Genomic DNA, 27,320 nt, shown 5'->3' on the forward strand with positions numbered 1-27,320 from the left:
TATAATCTATAATATGATATACACCATTCCAGTAGTTGGCCCAAACTAAATCCTTCCAGAACTTTCTGGAGGGTCTTCCTGGCATAGCGGCATCGCTATTCCGTCAAACTTTCTGTATAGCGTAGACACAGCGGTTGAAATTCCGTCATTAATCTGCATGTACCTTTGTGCTGTTCTTCTCTATTCTGTGCTATACGTTCTTACAGTTCAAACTGGATCATTTTCAATACTAATTCAGGTGAATATCACAAATAAAGAGGGTAAAAAAAATTCGACAATTACCTGTGATCGAAAGGGGATCACAATTTTTTTTAAAATTGATTTTGAAAATCAAAGAAATTTCAATGATAAACTATTTCTCTTAGATCTAACTGCAAATAAGCTCAAATTACTTTTAACGCAGGCAGGAAGTGAGCCGCGATTGAAAGACTTTACCTCTAAACAGAAAAAGACACCAGTGTTTCATGCTGTGTTTATTCACTATACATTAATAAGTAACGCTGCCATCCCCGAAATTTCTATGTTATATTTACATACATATATTTATATACATATATTTATATACATATATTTACATACCTATAACATTTCTCTTATTAATGAAAATTTATACATTTGAGTAATTTAATGATGAATTACATTTTTTTTTAAATTTAATTATAAAAATAATAATCTAAAAATTTGCTTAAAAAAAAAAAGACTGTGTCCGACTGTATTGACTGGGCTGCCAACCAATCTCTATTCACAAGCGCAATCCCATTACTGCACGATGCGGGAGCTTTTGCCTGCTCCGTTTCCGGCCTGGGCCGGTTCGCTCCGCCTTAGACGACCTGGTAACTCCGGACTCCTCCGTTTCCACCATATCGACATCGTGCTTAACGCGGACGCCTGATCAACATAGAAGAGCGGAGGACAGAACTCCCAACCTCAAGCCGTCCTACAGCCTAGACCTCCAAGCAGCTGGATTACAAGACCACGCCACTAGTCCCGGTCGACAGGTAGAAAACACATGAGCTTTATAAAGTTGTGTTTCTGAATTTCACTCTAGAACATCGCCATCTATCGTCATTTATTGTAGTGATTGTTTCGTTTGTTCTTATTCATTGAAAAATAAAGTGCGTGACTTTTTTTAGCGGCATCAAAATCAGTATATTTATATGTATATGGCAAAAAAACATTTCATTAAGCCAATGTTGTGTGAAAAGGATAATTTAATTATAAACATAGTTACAAAAGGCAAGGAAATAGATTTTTTTATGTTAGATTCTTAGATCAATAATGAAACAACATAAATCAACTGAGTTGGTAAACAATTTTATGTTTATGAAAAATTATCTACTATAACGGAATTTACTGATATTATTATGATTTTTTTTTTCTTTTGCTTTCCCAACAATAACAAAAAAGACTCATATTTTTAGAGGTAAAACCAAACACTTAATATTAGTAATAACGCCAAATTTTTCTAATTCCCTTCATTCTTTCTATTTTTTTTTCTTATTGAAGAGACTGGACGGGTAAATTTGGCTATAAAACAGAAATTAACAATATACCAGTTCAGTGAAACGAATTTTAAAACAAACAAAAGCTTCATATTTTTTTAATCTATATAGGACACAAGTAAATAATTAAATAATATGAAGATAATAAAACTCTTTCCATTTTCAGGAGCTAGGCAACTTCGATTTTTCTCCCGACAAATTTATGACCAATGCTCATTCCAGTAAGTTTCCTATTTTTTAAATTTCCACTTGAAATGCTTGCACAAGTTCAAAATGACAATATTGCTTTTATGAAAAACGTTTTCTTTAGACTTTTTCTTTCTTATAAATGTTAAAGCAGCTAGCCACAAAGGACGGTTAGTTAATAATAAATTAAGATGTCAATAAGACAGCATTTTTGTTGAGAGCAGTTACCCGCTTTACTCATAGAGCTGTAATAGAAGTAGAGCAAGCGAACTGTTATATTTCTCTATTTATCTTTACCCTGAACTTCATAGTCCTTTCTGTCACGTGACACTTCTCCTTCGCCAATTTTGTCGGAGAAAGGTGGACAGTGCCAGAAAAAAAATGAATTCTCTTTTCTGGTGAGAAATGATTTTAGACATGTCAATAGGAGTCGAAAAAAATGTGTATAATAAAGAGCTGGCGAATTTATTGAAGAACAAATAATTAAGTGTAAAACTTCCCACCTAATTTATCAAATAGTGCTGTAATAATCTTTCAGGGCAGCTTTTCCTTCTGAAAAAATGTATTATATAAATTAAACTCGAAGCAAGCTTTTGAAATTACAAAATATTGAATAATTTATTCTTTCAAAAAGCATTATAGAGAGTAAAAAGATACACTGTAAATAAACGAAACAGGAAATAAGAAACAAAAATATCGCCAAAACTTTGCATAGATCTTTTTAGAAGTAAAATCTTAAAAAAATAATAATTATATTATAGATAGAGTAATTCTATATAATCATTTCTTTATGGTTAAATTGTTTTCTCATATATTTACTAATAAATAGTTTAAATGGTGTAAATTTTAATGAATGAATAAAATGCAATAAATGGAGATTAGTGTGATGTTTTATGGAAAAGATGCAAGTACATTAAGCTCATAAGTTCATTTATATAGTAAATAATGTAATTGTAATTCCAGAAAGTGATAAAAAATTACTTTTCAGTGAAACGTAAACGACTTTCCTTTAACAAATTATTCTTTACATCCAAATGTACTACAGCAAAAGACAACATTTTAAGATTTTTTTATCGTTAAAATTCGTACATCTGATTTTCTTTCATTGAAATAACAAGGAGAAACGGAAAGTAGAAAATTTCCCCAACGAACCGCTCACTACTCACGTGATTTTATTATTAAGACAAAAATCCTCCTGCAGTGCCGCTCTACATATGGTTATAGCCCTATAATATTATTAGTATGTTGCAAAAATGATTAACCAAAATAGAGAAAATAAATTTAAAGATGTGTTACAATATGAAACTGTTGCATGAACCATACATAGAAAAAATGGTTTCGATATACATAAAAATTTTAAAGAAAAAAATTACCGCTTCGTTCATTCGTACTGGACAAATAAATCACATTATATAACTCAGTTTTACAGTGTTTCTTTTGGTTGCCATCAGCATAAAACTAATAAAAGTTAGAGATATTTAAATCAGAAGCTGGACTAGATCAGTATTGCACTATCATTTAATCGATTTCCGTTTGCACTATTCCTATTAGACGATTCGTATTCCTAACCCAATAGAAACGCGTATTCCTGTTGATTAGATCTGTAATTAATTGATCACCAACTTCTAGTGGACAAGTAAGTGAAATGACACCAGCTTAGACATCTCTATAACAGCATTGTTTATCAGTAAAATATTTATTCTTTTAAAAGCATATGCAATTAAAATAATCATTACAAAATAATTATTTAAAATTGTTGAGAAATATAAGGAATTAATTTCTCGTAGTAAATATTACGATATAATTTCTTTTTGAGCCGTGGTGGCTCAAGGGGTAGACCGTTCGCCTTCGAATGAGGCGAACTGGGTTCGAATCCCAGCAATGGCTGATCAATACGAATATCACACTGGGCTCGCACCGACCACAGTGCTGACTTTAAATATCCTCAGTGGTAGACGGATCATGGGCTAGAATCCCTTTGCCTTCATACTAACCGTGGGAGGTTCTCGTAGTTTTCCTCTCCATGTAACGCAGACGCTGATAGTTATACAGGAGTTCCCTTGTCTTCTGGATTGGGTTCAAAATTACAAAGCTACGGAGTTAAACATTGGTAGTACTAACCCAAAATTTAGTCATTTGTTCAACGACGGTAATAATACATAATTTATTTGTCAAAAAATATTTAACCAGCATTTTATAATAACCAAATATTAAATGGGAATTAAAAGTAGTAAAATTGTAGATGAAGTTGAATGGTAACCGAGCAAAATAATTAGGTTTAAATTTTATTTCACAAGACTAAGAAGTTAAGTACATTTGTGAAACCAAATCTGTGTTACTGAAATAAAATCGTTTTGAATCTTGTAATTGATAACTATTTGACTTGATTTAACAATCTGTGTATCGTCAAAAAACACAGAATGATTGTGTTGCTATAGTGGGGTTCGATAGCGAAAATAACCGGGGCGGGGATCGCCTAATTCTTGTCATTCGATGCATTACAGATTTAAACCACGGCATTGCCCTATCTTTTTCTTGCGGAGAGCATTATTAGTGAATTTCTCACAAGGATCATATCTTCACTTTAATAAATTTTGGCACTCTGATAAAATCATAATCGAAGCAAAAATAGAATTCAATTGTATGGAAAAATATAAACATGCATAGAAGTTACAGGCTAATAGCTATTTCTAAGGTTATTTCGAAAAATATATTCTTGGTTCCTCAAAAATCGTCACAATTTTTTATCGAAAACTTTCACATTATGTTAGCATACCGAAAGTCATAGTGCAATACGTCCTGCATTGTTCACTGATTTTAGAAATTTGAAAAATGCCAGAAAATGTTCAGCGACTTTTGTTCACTTAGAGTACTTTGTAATATGATAATATAGCCAATAAAATAGAGGAAAGGATGCATATTGCTAATTTCCAAGGGTCCTCAAGTGTCTAAATCTGCCACTGTTTATGAGTAAATTATTTATTTACTCATCTGATATTCATTTATTTTATAATTCTGTTAAATTTTTTAATTCATTTTTTATGCGTATTTGAAGGACTTAGTACTATAGAATGATAAGCCACATTTTCCAATTGCTCAGAACAATCTTTTTGGGTAGATATTATATTTTTGATACAAATAGTTAAGAAGTACGTAATGACTGTAATGGCATGACAGAGGTTCACATCAAATTTATCTTTTGTATTTTTTCCAGATAGGTTTTTAAAGTTCTTGTAATGTACACTAGATGTTAGTGTAAAAGACAGTATGATCTTATTGGCTCAGTTCCGTCTTTACGCATGGGCACACCCGGGCAGTGCCCAGGGGCCCCAGGCACTCAGGGGGCCCTTAAGAATCTTACTTTTTAAAAAAAAAATTACTAAGAATAAACAACTTTGTATTATATAATTTTTTAAATAAATCCCAAATAGCAAAATATGGTTTATTTTCACTCAGCAAAAACCTTTTAATGTAAACCTAAAAAGGTTGGTTATGCGTCTTACGACGTGTAAATCTTCTAACCTTAAAGCGAGATCTGTGGCAATCTGCTCTATTCTACGCACATTACCCTAGTGCAAAACTTTGGAAAACAACCTTCGATATAAAAACCTTAAATCGAGGTTGACTTAGAGTTTTCAAGCGTGAAAAAAATCCTTTAATAAAGCTAGTCTGAAGGTGAAAATACTCTTAAACCTAGGTAATTATAAGGTTTCTTTTCACTAAAGGCCTGGTTTCTTAGGACAGGACGCCGTCAGCTGGAAATCAGCGCTAACCTCTGATTGGTCCATTTGTGAGTTGGATAGTATACGTCATCGAACGCTTATCTTGAACTTCAATTGCCGTCCAACTCAACTGCAGTTGGATTACAGCGTGACGTTAACCACAGAAGCAATGGCGGACAACATCCAACAGCACATTTAAATCAGCCAAGATTTTGATTTTGACATTAAACATAGCTTCTTCATTAAACATAGCACTCTTCATTTAGCTCAGCTATAATGTGTTTTTTCTTGAACAAAGTCATTATTTGTTCTCTAAAACACTGGTCGACAATAACAAAATCAATACAAATTCAAAATAAATATTTGTTTACGTTATTAACGCATGCGCAATGAGAGATAATGTCTGCGTTGGACCGACTGCTCACGCTGAGCTAACAAAAAAGTATTTTTTTGGCGTCAGATCTACGTCAACTTTCCGCTGACGCCCAGATAAGGCGTTAGTTCTAAGAAACCAGGCCTTGAGCTAACAAACCAGTATTTTGTTGGCGTCAGCGCGACGTTGACGTCCCGCTGACGCCCAGATAAGGCGCTTGTCCTAAGAAACCAGACCTTGAGTCTTGCATGCTCAGCTAAAATCCACCTTGTCATGAAATTTTAATGAGCAACGCAGTTTGATCCTATCGTTAGTGTGACGTCAGCTAAACAGTCATTATGGACCTAAGTGACCATTTTACTTAAGTGACAACACTTTTTTTAAAAAAAAAAGTCTTAAAAAATAATTTCTAATCCTTTTAGAATGAAAGGTTTAAAAACTGCAATATTTTTGCCTTATTAAAAAAAGGTTTTTAGTACAAACAATAAAAAGAAAATTCTGATAGCCGTAAGGTTGCATGCTTATTGGGATATATACTAGTCTAAAAAGTGCGCATTTTTTTTCTAAGAATAGTGATTGATTACCATGCAAATACCAATAGTTTGAATAGTTTATCACTAGGAAAAATAAAAAGTCAGCCGAAATTTATTTTTCTTCGTTAAAATGAAGTTTTTAGGTGCTCAACTCCCTAAGTGATAATGTCTCTGAATATGCTTGAGATCACCGAAATCAAGCATCACTGGCTACGGTCAGTGTGAGGGTGGGTAACCACTTGGATCAGTCTGCGTAGGGGCCGAGGATGGTACGGGTCCTCGTTAAACTGTTTTACCGTAAAGTGCTCGACTTCGCGTGCAGGTCATTGGGCTACCGAAGCGGGGGTGCGACCCCCTCATCAGAGGATCAAAATTGTGATGACATGTCTTCGGATCATCCTCAGTGATGTTTCCCAGACCGTCGCCAATAGCTCCTGTGTGACGTAAATGAACTACAACAACAACTAAATATGCTTGACAACCAACTCTGTTTAGTATTTATAGTTAATTAAAGTAATAATTGTCAGTGTTTCGAATCATACGACAGCAACTTTTAAACTGGTTATGTCTGATGTGCATTGAAAGATGTTTAAATATTAATATTATAATAACTGACTTTTTAATAGTTTGACGAAACAATTCATACCTCTTGAATTTTTTTAATTGCTATACCCTAGCCCAGGCCCGGACTGGGATTTAAAATCGGCCCGGGCATTTTGGAGATATCGGCCCTCTATTTCAGATAAACACCGTCTGCGCGAAGCGTACGCGGCTCCTAATGTATCATTTTTAGGCATTTTTTACTTATAAATTCTCATGAACGTAAGTTAATTTATCGAAGTAAGAAAGAAGATTGAAATTGCTTAATAATCCTTTATAGAATATATTTCAGTTTAAAATACATGGTTCTTATGAGGAAACATAGGTTGATAAAATCAAAAAGAAGGTGAAAGATGAAGAGTAAATAAAAATATTTATTATACTACACATACATGAATGATTTATCTAAACATTTTTTTTAAAAAATAGATTTAATGCTTCTTCAAAAGTCATTAAATAAAAATTTAATTTAATGAGTTTTGAAGAAGCTCACTATTTTCTGCCACTTTATCGATTATGTCGTCGCTGTCTAATTTCATTAATAGATTCTTTTTCTATTGCCATTACCATGAGAGCATTCAAATTATCCGAAGATAAAGTACTCCTCATTCGATTTTTAATTACTTTTAATGTGGAGAATGATCTTTCCCAAGCCACCTGACTTATTGACAATGTTAGTAAAAATTTTAATGCTGAACCAATTAAATTGCAAGAATTGGTCAATAAATTGTATCTCAGTAATATCTTGTAGCAACAAATAACACAATATTTGCACGCACTGCGTGTTTCACATTTTAGACTTACTTCTTCTTATGTTTCCAAAGTAAAGTCGTTATTATCTTCATTTGATTGATCATCTCTGATTATTTTATAATCTTCTAGGTCTGAATTTGTCAGTTTTTCCCACTGTAAAGCTAAATTTCTTAGTTCAATCCTCAAATTTTCACCTATAGCTGTTTCGTCAAATTTTAACAAGAGTTTGCTTAACTCATTTAGTTCGCCAGATTGAAGCTTGTTAAGACGTATTTCAGGAAAATGTTTCGGATCTAGATCGGAAAAATCAGCGTACAATTTTCCATTTGCGGGAAACCGGCGTTCCATTGGCGCTACAACTGTGCTGAAAATAATGTTATGGACGTTTATCTTAAATGCAGTGGTTTCATCATCAAAAACTGTTTCATTCGACGCTATCTCAACCGGCATCAATTTTCTTTTCTTCACTCTTTTTTGTGGAAACTTTGTTTGAATTTCTTTTTCAGTTTCTTCAAATTCCTTATTTACGCGAATAATAAAATCATCTGTAACTTTTTGTACACTTTCAAAATCTCTCACTATTTTTTTTTAGTTCTGAACACGTTTGTGATACCATTCCAAAAGCTTTTAAGATGTCTAAACCAGAGGTTTGCAAATATTGGGAGAGCGGTGTAGTTAATTCAAATATTCTTGAGAATATTTTGGCGGGGATTACTGTTTCATATTTGCAAAATGATTCTAAAAATATTTTCGCCTTTGCACGGATATCTGGCTTGAAAATTGAATTTTGTTGTATAGTTTCTAAACTTGTAATCAATGTGACATATAACGGCTTTGTAGTTGAATCTGAGTTTGAAAATGACAGACATTTATCTTTAGCAGTTTATAAGATTCAGAGCCCATTAAGAATAGCTGTTTCATAAAAATTCTTTAATTTTCTAATCAAAATATGAAAAAATATTGCATGAATAAATACAATATGTATTAGTCAATTTGTATACAAACAAATATCAACTTTACTACTATTTTTGCTAGAAGACAATGAAGTGTATAGTGTATTCAAATATTATTCAAATAGATATGCTATTGAATAATCGGAAGTCGTCGAGGAGAAATCTTCTGAGGAAGGCATTGGCTCACATTCGGCTGTCTAGCCAACTATGATGATGAGATATGCTATTGAATTCTGAGGTTAAACCAGTTTTTACTTTTAATGTTTTAGTACGGTACAAATTCGACTATAGGCCCCCATAACCCCTTCGTCCTTATAGACCCCCTTTAAAGGTCCTTCGACCGGTTGGGGGTCGATACCGATCCTTAGGAAACCCCTGGAACTTAATACCTATACAATATAGAAAGAAAAATTAAAGATAGGTACTTACCAAATGGAATTTGAAAAACACATAAAAACAAATAATACATTAGATTAAAAGTTTTGTGAAGAGTCACACATTGTAGAAAATTCTACTGGATAAAATAAAAGTTCACGTTTGTGCAATACTGGAAATAATAAAGAAAGAGAATCTTACACAGCACTAAAGACTCCCAGTCGGACATTTATTTATTTATTTGATTGTATCATGTGTCAACAACGACATCTAACAGTATCTCCAGGAACTAATTCAATATTAAGTTATAAAATACAGGGTGATTCAGGCAGGATACTTCCCGGAATTAACAATATCACTATTGAATTCCTTGGGGTCGATTTAGTTGTTAGATTTTTTATTTCAAATCGATTATTTGCTCCATTCTCGAAGAAAATGGGTGGCACGCATGCTCTGAATCACCCTGTACATTAAAACAATATTATTACTACATATATCATATATATGTTATTTAATATTATTAATATTTGCGCAATATTACTTGAAATTCATGCAATGTATAAAAAAACAACTGCGCTGCTGGTTCGGCCCACCGGGCATTTGCCCGGTCTGCCTACTGGCCAGTCCGGGCCTGCCCTAGCCGCAATGGCTCAGGGCGTAGAGCGTTTGGCCTCCCATGATATGAACCAGGTTCGAATTCAATGACGGCTGGTCGATACGAATCTGCATCCGGCTTGCACAGACCACTGTGCTGACGTGAAATATCCTCAGTGGCAGGCGGATCATGGGTTAGAGTCCCTTTGCCGTCAGACTAACCGTGGGAGGCACTCGTGGTCTTCATCTCCATGTAATGTAAAAGCGGGTTAGTTCCACTGAAAAAGTACTCCACGAATGCAAAATTTCTCCCGATACTTGATACAAGAACTCCTTTGTTTTCTATATTGAGTTCAAAAGTAAAAGGCTACAGAGTTGAACATTAGAAGTCGTAAACCCAAAAATTGGGTCGGCTGTTCAATGACGGTTATAATAAAAAATGAAAAACTTGCTTAACCCTTGGCCGGGATAGTCTGCTTGGTAGGGCATTGGGCCCATGTATCGTATGGGTATGTTCGTGGGTTCGATCTCCGCAGTCCGAAAACTCCCCGTGTAGTAAATGGATGCACGTTAAGTCTGTCGAGTCACAAACTCCTCCATGTTCCCATAACAAGTCATACCTCTGGGGGGAACTGATCCAGGAGTTCCCTCGTCTTCTGTATTGGGTTCAAAATTACAAGGCTGCGGAATTTAACATTGGTAAACCCAAAAATTGGATCGGCTGTTCAGCGACGGTTACAAAATAAATGCTTTTTAATTTACTTATTTTAATTAGCTTCTTCGTTTTGAAAATTACTTACTATTTGAGGATTTGTTAGCATTTCATTTTTTTTTTAAGAAAAATTATGCCTAGTTTAAAAATGCTTTATTTCATGTGCATTGAGTTTTTGGGGCTATAAAAATGTGTTTAACTTTGTTAAAATAATTGCATATCTTAAAAATACTTAACTTTCTGCATGTGAAGTTTTTTAGTTCTATTTTAAACAGTATGAAATGTAATAGGGGCCCAAAACATTTCAGTGCCCGGGGGCCCTGCTTGCTATTAAGACGGCCCTGTATTGGCTACCTAAAAATAGGTTTCTGTTTGGTTTTCTGTAAACATCTAGTGGATATTACAATAACTTTAAAAACCTATCTGGAAAAACACCAAAAAAACACTTTAAACCTTTGCCATGCCTTATAGTCACTGCATATTTCCTAACTATTGAATTAAGCTAAATTCTTTACCTTTCTAAATTCTAAACCTTTTGAAATTAAAAATTAACAGTTAACTTTCTATTAGACATGTAGTGGAAGTCTAATTTTATAAACAGATTTTTTTTTAAACTTATTTAACATGAACATAAAAATTCTAGTCCGTTAAAGGATTGTTATAAATTTATAAATCACCATGTTTAATCTTTCGCCAAACAATTTATGAATTAAGAGTATTCTTTTTTATTACACTTGGCTCGATTTATAATAAATCGCCAAATAATAGCTCTTTAATAAAATTTTCATTTAACAGGTTACAGGAAAATCCATTCTAAAATTTAAAAAAAAATAAGTAAAAAGATAATTATTCAAAGTTTAATCAAAGAGAAAAAAATCCGTTCAGTCTACAGATGGGATATACAGGGTGTTTATAAAGTCCCGGACCCATTTTGATGTTTAATAACTCATAAAATGATAAAGATAGATTAAAATTAATAACATAAATGGTTAGATAGACTCAAAAAGTTTCATGACCCTTGACCCGGACGTCCCTGCACAAGTGATTTTGACGTTGAGCGTGTCAGGCAGACATTTTTGGACAATCCTAGAAGATCTGTGAGATCAGCAACAAGAGAATTGGATATGCCAATTTCGACGGGGTACAAGGTTATTAAGAAACAATTAAGACTGCATGCATACAAAGTTCAAATTGTTCAAGGTTTGGAACCGGACGATAGGCCTAGGACAGGGATCGGCAAATTTTTTTGGTCGTGGGCCAAAAATCTAGAAAAAAAAGTTTGGTGAGCCGAGTAAAAACTTCTAAAATAAAAATTCTTTTAAAAATTAAAAATTTTAGTTGCCATTTTGGGATTAAAAATGTTTACAAATAACTCAAAAAGGCAGTAGCCATTTCATACATTTAATAATTTCACCATTATTTACAATGACGTTGCATGTGTGCAGCCTTTCCATACGCAGTAAATTATGTTAGAACTCACGCCGGAAGAAAAATCCGCTCGTTGGAACTTAAAATGCGTAGTAAGCCTCATGTGAAGTACAATTCACCCATATTAGATTCCATATGTCTGCTCCTCGAGAAAGACAAATACTAGTTGGAGCTAATCTACGGCTATTCTATAAGGGACTTTTGCTTTCAACATTTTATCAAGTGAAGCTGTTAATGCTAACTATTTTAATTAATTTATGTTTTGTAGAGCAAAAATAGAGAAAGTAAAAAGTTAAAATTCGGTCCGCGGGCCGGATAAAATCTTCCGTCGGGCCACAGTTGGCCCGCGGGCCGTAGTTTGCCCATCCCTGGCCTAGGAGGATGGCGTTTGCAACAGATATGGTAGGAAGGATAGAAGATGACGCTGATTTTCTGAAGCGCATAATGTTCACCGACGAAGCATCCTTTCATGTTTCTGGCATTGTTAATAGCCATAATGTGTGCATATCTGAAAACCCCCATGAATACCGTGAGACACAAAGGGATTCCCCAAAGGTTAATGTGTGGTGTGGACTAATGCACGACCGAGTCATTGTGCATGGATCCGGGACTTTATATTGTGTTTATCAAAACTTTCATAGAGATGCTTACACAAAATAAAAATAATTTGAACAAAAGATGTGCTCATATGTCCTATCATTGTTGTCCTACATTTCTCTTTACTTGTTCGTTTTCTTTTAAAAGATAGCAGTGGTCTTATGCAAAAACTATTCAAAAAGCACTTCACCGACTTTCGAAAGAATACATTCGAAAAAATTGACAAAGATGGCGAGAGTGATGATTTAGACTTTTTGAACAGGATAAATCTAAAATTTAAAGAGGCGATGAAGAAAAATTTCAAAGTAAGTACCCAAATTTATATTTTCCAATTTTTTTAAAAGTTGAAGAAAGGCCTCCTAGACGGCATTACTCAATCAGTCATATTCCAAACCTTATTCTCGTTTCCAAATTGATCTAATTTTAAAATTGGCGATCGAACAGGTGGCGTAGAGCAGAACTCTCTACTTATGGCAACACTTCGCATGCTTTCACCATTAGCGTGTGGAGAGTCATAGAAGAAGGAATTTCGTTAAGAAAGCGATTAAAGGATTTTCTTATTGTAAATAAATATTTTATTGAATCATATATTGTTCATTCTGATTCAACACTTTTTGCCATCTCAAGCTTCCACGCGCATAAAATTTTTGTTTTTACTGGCAAAAATTAATCAAGGTGAAATTTTGGCCTCTTTATTAGCAGTTAAGATTTTACCATCTAAAGAAATTAGAAGACACTGGAATATATTTGTAGACAACCAATTTCTTGTCCCCAGAGATTACGCGCTTCAAAAATGGATAATTTTATTAACATTTGAGAAGCAAGTAGCAGACGTAAACGAGACTCAAATTTCTTTCGGTTAGAACATAAGGATGTTAACCTTTTGTTAACATACATGTTAACCTTTGGGATTAAACTAAACCTTTTCGAAGGATCATGAATGGTCGAATTTTAAAAATTTAATTCTCAGCGATCTCTCGAGTTGTTATTCGCATCAATTAGAGCCTTTATTCAGCTTAGGGCTACTGGGGTGGTGAATTGTAATCGAAATTTAGCAAACCAATTTGGGCACTGGTATACTGCAAATTCTTCTTCCCCATACACAGATTTTTTTTCTTGTTGGAACAGTATTTTACACTTTAGAATAACACCAATCCAAAACTACTTCGTAGGATCAAACTTTTCCACAAGCAAGCATTGCTACATCACACAAGATGTCAAAATATGTAATGATTGTGCTCCTCAAGACATGAAGCCAGTTGCAATACAATGTAATTTAAGTCATCGACGAAAGGATATGAATTATAATATACGATTAGGTGCGAAGTTACTTTCCAAACAACCCAATATGTAGATTAAGGCGAACTGAATTATTCAAGGTTTTTCTTTTCCTTTCTAGTATTGTGAATCCCAAATTAGAATTTCAGGTAACTGATTGAAAAAAAAGGTTGATTTTTTAAAAAATATTTTTTATTGCAATATGTATATTTGCTATATTTTATCATACAAAATTGCGAAGACAAAAATCAATTTTTAATTTTTGCCGCTTGCATTGTTTACTACTGATAAGTTCATTAACTGATTTAAAAAAGGATCTCTGTTTGGTTTAGAAAATAAAGGTAAATGTTTATATCTTACAATAAGACCAGAGCATAAAAGCTTAAATTGCCCACGCATATGGCAATCCATAAGCAGTTAAAATCACCATGAATTTTATTTTTTAGGAGTACCGTGATGAAAAAAACATTCAAAGTGATTTTCATGAAAAAGCCTACCACATGGATGCAATCATCCATCAAGTACAAAGGACTGCAAATGAAACAGATGCTAATGACGCTCGTAAGTTTCAGCCATTTTTTTATGTGATTAGTCTATCTCTAGAATTTTGAAAAGAAATCTCACCCCCGCTTTAAAAAAGGGACTAAATACTCAAAAGATTAAGAGCAGGCAAAATATCAAATTAGAATATTCGCACTGCCAGGCCTGATAATAAACCAAGGAAAGACTTAATTTTATCATCACTGTAGCTGATAGTTATTTTATTGGTGTAGAGTTCACGCCTTTGCTTTTAAGTTGTAATTAAAGGAGAATCAACAGAAATTGTGTATATTTATATACAATTACAGTTCAACATAGTGTGCAAATCGGGAGATAGTATCATTTCAAGTAAGGATCTCTCGATCAGGATCAAAATTACACAACAGCCTTATAAGATTTTTTAAAATTATTTTCGTGTTTATATTTCTTATTACCATTATAAATTAATTGCCAAATCTGAGTTTATACAACATAACGTCGATTGAAACCATAACAGAAATGTTTTTCTTCATCATGCAACATATAAATGTTTTAAAGGAGTTGAGAGGATTTTAGAGGGCAAAAACAAAAACAGGAACCTTTCCTCTTTCTTTTTTTTTTAATACAATAACAAATTCAATTTTTTATCATCTAAGAGAGAAAAAAATTTGACAATTTTCATTTAAAAATGTTATAATTGCGAACTGATTTCAGTTCCCAAACAATTTTGTTTGGAAAATTTTTTTTAAATTTACACCAATAAAATAAGCTGCACTGAAAAAAAAACTTGTCAATTAAATTTTAAAAAATGCAAAATTTTAATAGGATATGTACATTAGTTGGAGAAATCATGCAAACCAACTTTAATAATAGAAGCATATCTTATTATTTTAAAAAAATTATATAGTAAAAAATTATTTAAAAAAAATTTTATATTAAAAAATAAAAATTTCCAAAGGCTCTCTCCTAGAGTTCCAACCCAATAGACTTAAAACTTAAAGAAATATTCTTGACAATAAGTACAATAACTCAAAAATAAAGGCTTTTTGATATTATTGATTTAAGTAATCAAATAAGTAGTAGTTAAAATAAGTAACTAAATAAATCTTCTATGTAAAATGAAATGAAATACATATAAATAAAACTAGGTATCTCAATATAATAAACCAATAAAGGGAATATAATCAGGGCATTATGATAACTTAGATAGTTGGATAAAAAATCCTTTACTTTTTATATGAATATTTGGATTCCTCTCTAACTAAATGTTATCACATTTAAAAAATATCCAAATTAATCATAATGGCTTAATGAGCACACATAAATACTTTAGCTTTATCTTACAACAGTAGTAAAATATGTTTTAAGAAAACTTTTGCTCTTATCTCCCACTTGATACTTTTAAATAAAATTACTAATAACAGAAGATAAAATGATATACTTTAACTTACAATATTTGCAAATAATGAAATCTGTAAAAATGTTTTCTAACATTTCAGTTGATCTAACATTTCATATTGATCGTGAAAGTAGCTACTGCACAAAAGGCTGTAAAAAGTTTACTCCAAGAAGACTTAATGATAAACATCATGGAAAGGAATAGCTTTGAATTAAAAATGAGCAGTATTGTATTTGAATAGTCAATAAAATTGTATTTTTGTTATTTATAACTTTTGTAAATTTCTTTATGTCCATAAAAACATTACACAGTTCTTAATACATAAAAAAAAAGAAGATGAAATAGACTTTTGATGAAGTCCACATCCATTAAAGTGGTGATGAACTAGACTAACAAATGCAAATAAAAGTTTGGATATATTCAAATAAATTTTAAACAGCAACTATTAAAAACCATGACCTAGGATACCTTAGAATTCTGTATTTTTTCTTTCTATTATTCTTTTTTAAACTACAACACATTACAGGAACGAGATTAGCCAAAACGCAAAAAAGCCGAATTTCCACGATAGTAAATTTTACGCAAGCGCAACCCTTTAATAATAAATTCCAGATAGTTTAAGGTAATAAATAATGTGTTGACATACAATTGTGTACTAATCTATTATTATAAAAACAATTACATTGATACTTAACATTTAGTGGAGAAAAAAAATTACCAATTGAAAAAATAAAGCTGGAAATTATATTTTTCCTCAGTTCACATAAGAGACAATTACTACTTGAAAAATTACCTGGTTTAGCAGATTAAAACTACTGAGAATATACATTAGTACTTCATTTCTTTTAATAAATACTGTTATGTGATTTATAGCAAATATATCAGTAATATTACTTTTTAAATTATATCGGAAAAAAAAAACTTTAACAATGGACCGAATCATTATGTCCATATAATAGTCTAATCTAACTACAGCCCTCTGAAACATATCAATAACAGTGAAGTAGAAATATATAGTAACTCCTTAACATACAAAAATTGCTATTTTAGTTTCAAAAATTACATGACAATCAGCAACTGTTTAGATAATTGTTTTTTATTTGATAAGAATTTTGCATTTTATAGCACAAATAACAGCAATTATAAATAAAATTTTGATGATGAGTTAATTAACTCTTTTTCCTAAAAAAATTTTTTTAAATTCAATCCCTTTTTAAGTTATTGCTTTTGTTTGCTATATCTTTTATGTTTGCTATATTTAGTCCATCTTCAAACATCTTGTGACAAATCCTATTTTTTCTTCTTTGCAAGCACAGAATGTAAGTTTTTAATATATTCCCTTTCAGTTTCTCTGATGTTGTAACACTTACATATACTAATAATCGTCATTAGAAAAACAGTCACCTTTATAGTAACTAATTTTAAAAAAATTTACTTCTTACAAGAATCGCGATAGTTGATCTTAAAATTGCGTGAATATGAATGACAATTATGGATTTTGAAATCACATGAATATGAAACTATGTATACGATTTTGAAAATGAGAAAATACAAACTGGGATGTAGAATTTTTAAAACGCATAAATACAAATCAAGATTTATAATTTTTAGATAGCGTAAATACGAATCATGATGCGTAACTTTTAGATTGCATAAATAAGAACTATGATGCATAACTTTTAGAATGCGTGAATGTGAATCCCAATGCCTTATTTTAAAATCGCGTATAAATACGAAAATCAATGTCTAACATTATAAACCGCATGAGCAAATCAACAAATTGAATTTTAAACTTGCGTGAATACGAATCGCTACATAGGTTTTTAAAAAAACGTAAATACGAATCACAATATCGGATTTTTAAATCTCGTAAATTAGAATCGCAACGTACAATATTCAAATCGTGTGAATAAGAATCGCAACACGCAAATATGAAAAGCTATGTCTGATATTAAAATCGCGTGAATAAGAATTGAGATATTAGCAGATTCCAGGCTTGGGACCTCTAAAAGGCTTGTCAGAAGCAGCGTCGTTTGAACTACAAAAATCGGATCTATCTATTGGAGGGCGGGTAAAAAATTCGGAAAATCTTATCTGCTGCGAGTAAAAGGGGAGAAAATAGCTAAAATAAGTAAAAACGAGAAAGGATTGGTAGCTATGTAGTTTGAATTTTCTGTTTCTCTTTGAAAATCGGTGAATTTTCTGAAAAAGCGGAATACTTATTTAAAAAAAATGAAATTTTTAGAAAATCTGAATTTTTGATAAAAAAAAAGCTGAGATTTAAGAGATAAAAGTGAAAAAAGCGGAAATCCGCTAAAAAGCGTAAAAATCTCATCCCTGACATTATAAAAAATTACAAACCTAAAAACATGGAAACGGGTAAGAAAGTAATTTTTATTAACATTTTACAAAGAAAGGTTTAATACAATTTTGTACAATTTCATGTTTTGCATGAACGAAAACAAGATGCCACAAAAAGAAACAAGATATACAATACTACAATGACACATACACAGCCAGTGCTTGTTAATACTCAACTAAATGATGATTAATTTGATGAACTGATAACTGAACAGTTTATTTTAATGCAAATTAATGAAAGAAAAAAAAAAGAACCATTAAAACAATTTAATAAAAACTATATAATAAGCAGCAATGAATTTTTTCAGATATTTTTTAATAAAAACAACTTTAAGAACTGAGATTATTATTAAATCTAATTATATATTTTTAAAAAAAAATCAAATTTGGAAATGAACAATAATTAAATGGTATTCCAATTATACCAAGAAATAAAGCATAAATAATTTTGACAATGTACCACATAAGCATATAAAAACAGGATGAAAAATTATTTACGTAAGATTACTGTGTTTTCGTAGCTTGTCGTCTTAGAAGGATATATATTTTTTCTTTGATCCAGTCCTTATTGTAGGGAGCATAGGTCATAGTGGACTTCTGAAATCTAAAATGAAAATTCTTATAATAAGTAGTTGAAAATATTTTCTTCCATTTAAAACAATACTATAGACAGAATAATTACAAATATACTTCTTGTTAATGTTAGCCCTCAGCACAATATATTTTCAGTATTTGAGGCTCATTATTCAAAAATGATTGTGCATCCCTGTTTTAAATGTACAATACAGTTTATACTCTTTAGAAAGACCCCATATTACAATGACACTTACATTATGTTTTATTAATCTCCTTCACAATTATCGAACCAAATTGTTCTTTGTATTTATCAACTCTTCTTATCATTTTATAAATTTTAGTTAGTAACTTCTCATACAAAATTAAGAGGAAGAAATGAGTTAAATACATGAAAAAATAAAGCATATAACTAAAAAAACATATTGCTAAATTACAATATATTACTTATCTAAAGAACTGTAATATGTGCAATATGCATACACAAAACCCTTCATCTTTTTAGACAAAGAAAGTCGAAATCATTCTAATAAAAAAATCTGTTAAAAAATTAAACCAAATTTTATATATTTTCTATGATAGAGATTTTAGATTAAAATCTCTATTATAAATTGTACCTGTTTCACTTTACTCCACCTTTTGCATAAAATATTTAAAGATAAAGTTTAGAATATTGAACCTAGAATTTGGCAAAAAACAATTTAGAATATAAATTAAAACCAAAACATCATCTAATTACTAAATTATCCACTGCTTCTCATATGAAAGCTAGACTAAAAAGAACATTTCCTTCAAACTGTGAAATCACTTAGAGACTTGAATGTTTTCTGTTACGTTTAAATATTTCAATAATAAGATATAGATTTTCTGACATTTCAAGATTTTAGTTTCAAGAAATTGCAATGACACTTGTGATTAAAATTATATCTATCTTAGGACATGAATTTCCAAAGTAGAAGGGGGACTAGCCCCATAATGGTGCTCAAATTCATACTTATTTCTGAACCACCTGAATTGACTTTTAATTGTTTTTTTGTGAATCGATTGAATAAAAGGGATTTAAAATACCTTATTTACAGAGAAGTACATGTCAGATGACATCAAGAGGCAATAAACTTATCATTCGTGCTTTTCCAAGTTTTAAAATTTTATAAAACTTTTTTGTGAAATGTTAAACTCCATGAAAGACCATTGAAAAGAATTGAATGAAAAGACATTGAATGAAAAGACCATTGCAGTACAACATCTGCATATGCTTCTATTTAATATTTAACTTTGTTATCAAACTATACTAATATGCTTTGAAGAATATATAAAAGCTTTTTAAACGGTTAAACACCTCCGAGAGAAATTTAATTTGTGCTATCATTTATGATATATATCATTGTATAATTAAAAAAGGTTATAGTTTTGTAGTCTTATTGGAATCCTAGACTAGGAGAAATATTTTGATAAATAAGGAGAACATTCGTTCTTGGAAAAAAAATGACTGTATGACATTGCAAGAGCATTGGATTTGATTGGACCACTAAAAGTAGCACAGTTTATTCTGACATGTTCTTAACAAATCAAATAAGAGACAAAGAATTTTTACTTTTGCTTCACTGTAGAAGAAAACAGTCGGCAAGAACAATATTTATTATTCTTCTGTTTCTTTAAACGTGAACAGAAAGACCTATATTTTTTATTATTTTTAGATAACATTTTTATTAATTCTTATTAATTGTTCATTGTTATTAATAAGAAAGCAAGCAAAAAGGTGGGTGTGCAACGTCATTTCAAGAGTTGGCGATGTTGGTGCTGGGAGCTTGGCACCCATTTGACATGCACTTAGAAGGAAAGAGGCTCTCTCCATAGGGATAATCGATACGAAATCGTGAAAATAAGAAACACAGTGCACGATCTTTCGTGTAAATAAGAATCGTAAAGTGTTTACATTGTTAGGAAAAAGCATAAAATTCATATCATATTTTTTGTTCTTGGAAATTTGAAAAAAAACTTTGAAGAGGCACTTTTTTACTTTTTAGTAATAGTAAAAAAATTTCCGCAATGTGACAAATTTTCCGCGAATGGCGTTTGCCTACATTATACAGGCTGAATTTGGTAAAAAAGCTAAAAATAGAAATATCAGAAATGCAAAAACACTTTAAAAGTAATTAAAATATATCTCAAAATTTGAACTGGAAAAAAGTGTACGTAGGAAGCATTTATCCACAGAATGCCATAAATGTTTTAACAATATTGATGCAAGATTTTATTTGTTTAAATTGTGTGAATATAAATCTCAATGCGCGAGTTTCAAATCATATGACTATGAATCTTGAGATTCGATTTTAAAAAAACAATGTGAATATGAATCTCGATGTTTGATTTTAAAATTGTGTGAATAGGAATATCTATGCTTGATTTCAAAACCGCGTGTGTACAAATTCCAATGCATAATTTTTTAAGTTTGCTTGAACATGAATTATTATCAAAAGTTATTCAGGTTAAACTATTTTTGTGCACACTGTATGTTAGGTTATGATATTTAAATTATAACAAAAAATACATTTCATAATAAATGTAATCAATACAAAATAAAATGCAAATTTCATACACTAGACAGCTTAGATCTTCCAGACTATCGATGAAATCAAAAAGTTGGCTAATGTCATATGTAATAGAAGCTGTATTAGGATTTTGTCGCTTTAGATGATCTTCAAAGAGATGACAAACACCTAAAAAGTATTTGAATTCAAATTACAAATTAACAGTTAAAAAAATTGAAGGCAATCTTATATGGTTATCTAATTAGGCTAGGTCAGGGTTGGCAGGTTTTTGACATGTGACAGTTTAAACCATGGTTTAAACCATCATGTCAAAAACCTCACTGTCGAAAATGTCAAAAACCTATATTCATATGTGAAATTTAATTAATACATAAAATTTATATATTTTTTATAAAGGATAGTGTTTCTAAATATGTTCGGTGCTCGACTTCGCGTGCAGGTCGTCGGGCTACCGAAGCGGGGGTGCCATCCCCTCTGCAGAGGATCAAAATTGTGATAGCATGTCTTCGGATCATCCTCAGGGATGTTTCCCAGACCGTCGCCAATAGCCCATTGTGTAGCTCTAGTGCGACGTAAATGAACAACAACAATAATCTAAATATGTTCTAGAAAAAATAAATTTAAAATTTTGAAGAAACACTTATATTTTGAATAGTAACCAAAATCTTGTACTTTTGAAAGCTCACATTTTTTGTAATATTATGTATTCATTTTCATGTGTTATTGAAAATCTGCAGTGATATTATTAAGAAATTTATTTATAACCAAATTTAGTGTATAGTAAAGATTATACTAAAAATTAGACATTTTTAAAGATAAACATTAGCAGTTTTGCACATTAGACATCTTTTAAAGAAAAATCTTTTTAATATTCTTTTAAATCTTCTTAATAATCTTTTTAACATAAGACAATACAAATTTAAGTGCTTTCTGTTAAATACACAGAATAGTTAGTGTCGATTTACAGTATATTCAGCCTATTCATTTACTATGCTGAAAATTTAGTTTATCCAAATACTTGTGAATTTCATTTTGCTGAATACTATATACATAGTTTTGTTGAATATCTAAATATTCAGCTGTTGAATAATTACTTCTTGCTTTCAAGATATGTATTATTTGTATTCTTAATACAAGTGGGGGAAAAAAATTAAGAGGTAAAAATTATTTTAAAATGATAAGTGTAATAATTATAAATAAATATAATAAACAATATGAATTATATTTATCATTATTCACAAATATAACTACTTTTAAATTCAAATTAACAATCTGGATAATAAAGATAATCGGTATAACATTAAAAAAAATTTTCATACACTTGTATCAAGTTTGTATTTATACAACATAACTTGTAAGTTCCTTATAAATATTAGTTATATGTTCCTTATATGTCAAAAATGCATAGTAATAAACTTTTATTTTTCTTAAGTATCAAAAAAAAAATTTTTTTTTCAAAATATAAATATTTAAAAAAATTTTGTGCAAAATTTTTCTGCACATGCATTTGAATATAAATTTCTGAGATTTTAAATCTGTTATTTTACCTTAATTTTAATTAAAAAATATTTTAAAATCTGCTTATTACCTATAGTATAATTAAATTTCAATATAATGCATGGCAACTGTTGGTAGTTTTGAAGTTTATATATTTTTTTGGCAAACTTTAGTTTTTGACATTTTTGATGGGTTTTTGACAGTTTAAACCAGTATTATACCCTTGTCATGTCAAAAACCACTTTTTGACGTCAAAAACCACTTTTTGACGTCAAAAACCCAACCCTGGGTTAGGTACAGTGAAACTTAAGTTAGTAACCATCGTGGCTTTAATAGCCAATTTAGAGAGAATGATATACTATCACTTTCTTTCACTTCTTAGAAACTGATTTTTTTCCCACTACCATTGTTTTATAACAATTTCTTCAAACCATGTTTTATTAAGATTAGTTCATAGGATTCAGTGTTGCACCTTCCTTAAGAAACCCATTTAATAGTGACAGGACCTGCCCGACCATTCATAAAGATTTAAGTTCAGTTTAGGGATGTAACGAATATTCGGCCCTTTTGCCCAATATTTTGCCTAGCCGAATAATGATGTATATGTTATTATTAATTATGCTGCTATTATTTTATTTAGATTTGTGCAAGCCTTATTGTTGGCATCAAGATAATTAAAATATTACAAAAAATACATCAAGTTGTTAAATTTCTTTTAAAATATAGAAAGTTTAAAAAAGAAAATTTGTTAATATTTATTTCATTTTTAATTTAAAATTATTTAATTACAAAATTAAAATTTCAAAAGCGAAACTTTTTAAAAAGTTCTTAATTTTCTCAGTTTTAATAATTTTTCTGACAAAAAAGAAAGTTAAGAATACATTTAACAGTAGTAAGTAATGAGTTCTTATCTTAAATAAAGTAGCATATAAATTACAAGTATAACTAAAATATGCTTTTATTAATTATTTAGATTTATAAAAGCCATATTGCCTTGTTATTGGCATCAAGATATTTAAATTATTACAAAAAATAAATCAAGTTTTCAAAAATTTTTTTAAATATACAAAGATTAAAAAAGCAATTTTGTTAATATTTATTTCATTTTTAATTTAAAATTTGAAAATTACTTTAATTACAATCAAAAGAGAATTTTTTTTTAAAAAGTAAGTATTCGGCTTAAAATTTGGCCGAATATTCGGTATTCGGCCCCATCACTATTCATTACATCACTAGTTCAGTTCACAGATAATAATGTTTCTGTTTGTGTATCTAAATTTGTACAACTTTAGATAAACAAACATACTTTGTAACTCTGTATCAGTAAAAAAAAAAAAAAGATATTTACCCTAAATTATTTGTTAAAATATCAGTACTGAGAAAGATACGCAATTAGAAAACTTAACATCTTAAAAAATATGTTTATTACACTTAAACATTTTGTGAAGAATTCTCCCATATAGAGTAAACTCACAAAAGGATTTAGTTAACTATTAGTATTACTTATCTGAATCAGTGAACTCAAATAAACAATTTCCCTGAAAAATCCTTATTCAATCTTATGTTCATAAACATTGTTAAACAATTATTACAGCAGTTAATATACAAGATAAATTTAAGCAGCGTTCATACTTAAAGAGTGAATTTAAGCAAAATTCCAGAAATAGAAGATAAAAAAATTTCAACAAAATTTTTATTTAACAAGAATGCAAATTAAAAAGGGGGGGGGGGAATAATACAACAAAAACCTAATAAAAAATTTAAACCCAATATTTTAGCATTGATTAAAAATTAATTATGGGAAAGATACGCACCAATAAGATTGCAAAACTTAATTGAGTGAAAGACAAACAGAATAAAATATTTTTATGCTCAGAGTACCTATCATTTGAACAAGATTCAGGGTAACCAGACTGAATATCGCAAAATAAACATTTTCATACATAAAGTTTTAGTTAAAGGGTAATTTGCAGGGTTCGCGTGAAGCATTCGCCACATTGTCGAACACGATAAAATCATTAATTCCGCAAAACAATGCTTCGCAAAAGTATTGCTAAATGACTCCATAGCTGGTTACTTCTGGTTCACCATAATTTCTGGAGAATCTGGAAAAATTCATGTATACCCTGGACACACCACAAAGTAGCAGTTTTACACAGAAAATAAACAGCAGACGACAGCACACAATCCTATTTCTGCTTCCGTCCATCTCTCATGAGCGATTGATTTTTGTTTCCTGACAGAGAAAGGTGTTTTTCAGTTTTCACTTACAACACTTTGCCATTGCATTTACTGATGTCACATAATGCTCAATTTTGTATACCCCAGTGGTCTGTCCAGAGCGAATTTACTGCTGTTTAGCTGTACTTTTCAATTCAATTTTAGGAAAAACGGTATTTTTACAAAATACTGAACATATTTTCTAAAAATATTTTCTTATTTCATCATGTTTTTGTGATGATTTTTTAAGATAATTTTTAAATTTCACAAATTATGTCAAAATTTTCACAAAATAGGTACCTCTCAAAAAAACCTTGAGAGACGCCTGCAATGTTTGATTTGTCTCCTGATGGAGCTGTGTTTCTTGGGTTCAGCACACTTTGCCGTTACATATACTGTCACGTCACATAACCTGCATAGCTACAATGTCTGAATAAGTCCTTATGAGATGCATTATGCATGAGCTCTCACTTTTAGAAATCATGCTAAAGAATTCATAGATGCGTCATACATAGCTGTCAACTATAAAAATTCGGTAGATTTTACGAAATATAAATTTCGTGATAACTACTAAATATTGTACTAAAATTGTATTGAATGTACTAAATATTTCACACGAAGGGAATATCAGGGATTTTTAAAGTCAACAAAATAGAAATATACTATGATTGAAATTAAACATACTTGAAATGTTATGTATTACGTTTAGTCATAATTTCGAACATTAATAGGCATTTAATTCATCAAACATAGTTTTAAAAGATTTTTTTAAATTAATTTACAAAGAGAGCTGTGAATAAAATAAACTGAACATTTTAAAACCAAAGAAAGTTATGAACTGATTTCTATAAATGAGGTTCACTTCATTATGTATTAACAATACTTATTTAATTATTCAAGCAATAATGTGTACAAAAATTCTATTTCAATAGGGATTGTTTAGGAAACATACTTTATTTTAGGGAAGTTTCTAAAATGTACAAAAACCAGGAGAATTTTAAATAAAACAGTAAAATCTGGCAAAATCCAAAAGTATAGTGGAAAATCCATTAGAGTTGGGACCAAATTCATATCTTCAGAACTGAATAAAATACAGATGCTTTGCAAAAATTAACCAGTAGAATGACCCGTTTCAATACATTTTAATAAATTGACCAATCATATAGCGCTTTTCGGCTACGTTCTTATAATTTTTCTCAATGCAATACAATGTTAAAGTGAAATGTGAGCTTCAATAGTCTTCACTTTTTAATTTGTGATGGCTCAGTTGTCAATTCATGTCACTATCCAACAGTTGTTACAAAAATTTATCTTTTCATAAAAAGTTTGTGATTTTTTTAATAGCGATAATTTTAATACATTTAGAATTTGACTTGTTACATATCAACAAGCTGTATATGCTACAATTTCATCATGAATTCAGGTCGTTTTCTGGTTATTTTTGCACCGTTTTCGAAGTGTTGGTGTTTTATATACTATTACGACCTGAGATAAAAAATGTAAATGTTTGCATTTTAAACAATAATTCTCTATATAGCAATTTTTTTAAATTTGAAATTGCATTTTAGAAAATTTTTTAATTTACAGTAAATTTGTAACTCATAATTTAACTAATTTTCTGAGAAATTATTAATCATTAAAAATTTTTAACATTTGCTTTTGGCTAAATTTCTAGTGAATAGTTTAAATTTCTCAAGATCTAAATTCGAAATAACATTTTGACGAAACTAAAATTGGAACTTGAGCAACCAGGTAGACTTGTCCACATAAGAATGGGGACTTACAGAAACCTCTGTAACATTAAAAATCACAGAAAGGGACATACTCAATAGAAATAACTCATAGCCATCCTCCTGGCCAATAATTATACGCGCGAACAGTTACCGATTATAGAAATATAGAAGTATTTTTGTACAGTAGGAGTACAATATTTCTTACCTTCCATGCATTCATTCACAGATTCAAAATCTGAATATGTGCGAGTTTCAGGTTTCCCCGGTTGAACAAAGAGTATGCTGTGTGACTGTTGAAAAAAAACATAGATGGTCAAAAAACATTTAAGCACAAAACATTTAAAATACGAAACAGCGATAATAACACTTTACACAGTTGCCATATAGATTTAACAATTAAAATTAAGTACACATAAATAAAATTAGAAAAGAAAATTATAAGAATAATAAATTTAAATAAGATTAGAAAGGCAATATTCCAGTAAATAGCAATTGGTATAAAGTAACATGTTGACAAATACGTAAGCTGATTACAAAGCGAAACATTAACTAAATAAGCGTAGTCAGCGCTAATAAAATTTCAAGAAAAGAAAATACCATTCTAAATTATGATGATTAGGAAAAGATAGGCTCGAAATAATCAAACGAGTACAATAAACGTAATTTTACAACAGAATATTTATTTTATTCAAATCAAAGTGTACCATTCTAAGCAAACTCGAGACGAATTATTGACGATTTACAGTTAAAAGCAGAAAGTCGAAAAAAATATTTCACTTTTTAACGGTTACAGTTAATATTTAATACAAATTATGATGTTTAGCATAACTAAGCTATAAGCTAAATGTCATATAGGAATT

At 30.4% G+C, this 27,320-nt stretch overlaps 2 protein-coding genes and 1 non-coding gene across 4 annotated transcripts in view; 1 reads left to right on the forward strand and 2 right to left on the reverse strand.

The window, feature by feature from the left end:
- The window catches only part of LOC107450719 (uncharacterized), a 32,692-nt gene extending 16,926 nt beyond the window's left edge, over positions 1-15,766 (forward strand). The window contains exons 14-17 of the mRNA XM_071184004.2: positions 1,669-1,723; positions 12,476-12,633; positions 14,053-14,167; positions 15,625-15,766. Of these exons, the coding sequence (XP_071040105.2) occupies positions 1,669-1,723; positions 12,476-12,633; positions 14,053-14,167; positions 15,625-15,728 (432 nt within the window). The 3' untranslated portion in view covers positions 15,729-15,766. The remainder of the gene's footprint in view (positions 1-1,668; positions 1,724-12,475; positions 12,634-14,052; positions 14,168-15,624) is intronic.
- On the reverse strand, positions 695-992 carry LOC147802995 (signal recognition particle RNA). Its single transcript, XR_015430060.1, has one exon.
- Positions 15,767-17,898: 2,132 nt separating the features above from the next.
- On the reverse strand, positions 17,899-27,217 carry LOC107450720 (enhancer of rudimentary homolog). 2 transcript variants are annotated; one of them, XM_087154078.1, is made up of 4 exons: positions 27,058-27,217; positions 26,666-26,750; positions 21,058-21,178; positions 17,899-18,489 (listed from the first exon to the last, which is right to left on the reverse strand). In XM_087154078.1, the coding sequence occupies exons 1-4, from the start codon at positions 27,058-27,060 to the stop codon at positions 18,390-18,392; spliced, it is 309 nt and encodes a 102-aa protein (XP_087010204.1). In that variant the 5' UTR covers positions 27,061-27,217; the 3' UTR covers positions 17,899-18,389. The 2 variants fall into 2 exon arrangements, with proteins under 2 accessions (XP_087010204.1, XP_087010205.1); XM_087154079.1 differs by having other exon boundaries at positions 27,165-27,208.
- Positions 27,218-27,320: the final 103 nt, after the last annotated feature.

This window comes from Parasteatoda tepidariorum, chromosome 10 (genome assembly GCF_982258835.1).
Source record: "Parasteatoda tepidariorum strain Cologne lab strain chromosome 10, Ptep-v5.0, whole genome shotgun sequence".
Classification (NCBI taxonomy): domain Eukaryota; kingdom Metazoa; phylum Arthropoda; class Arachnida; order Araneae; family Theridiidae; genus Parasteatoda; species Parasteatoda tepidariorum.

Bases quoted from the DNA above. Each gene is read 5' to 3' on its own strand.
- LOC107450720 (XM_087154078.1), bottom strand. The intron at 21,179-26,665 runs GTAAGAAATATT...AATACTTTTTAG, and splicing joins TGTGAATGAATGCATGGAAG to GTGTTTGTCATCTCTTTGAA. The intron at 18,490-21,057 runs GTATGAAATTTG...TTTTCATTTTAG, and splicing joins GAAGATCTAAGCTGTCTAGT to ATTTCAGAAGTCCACTATGA.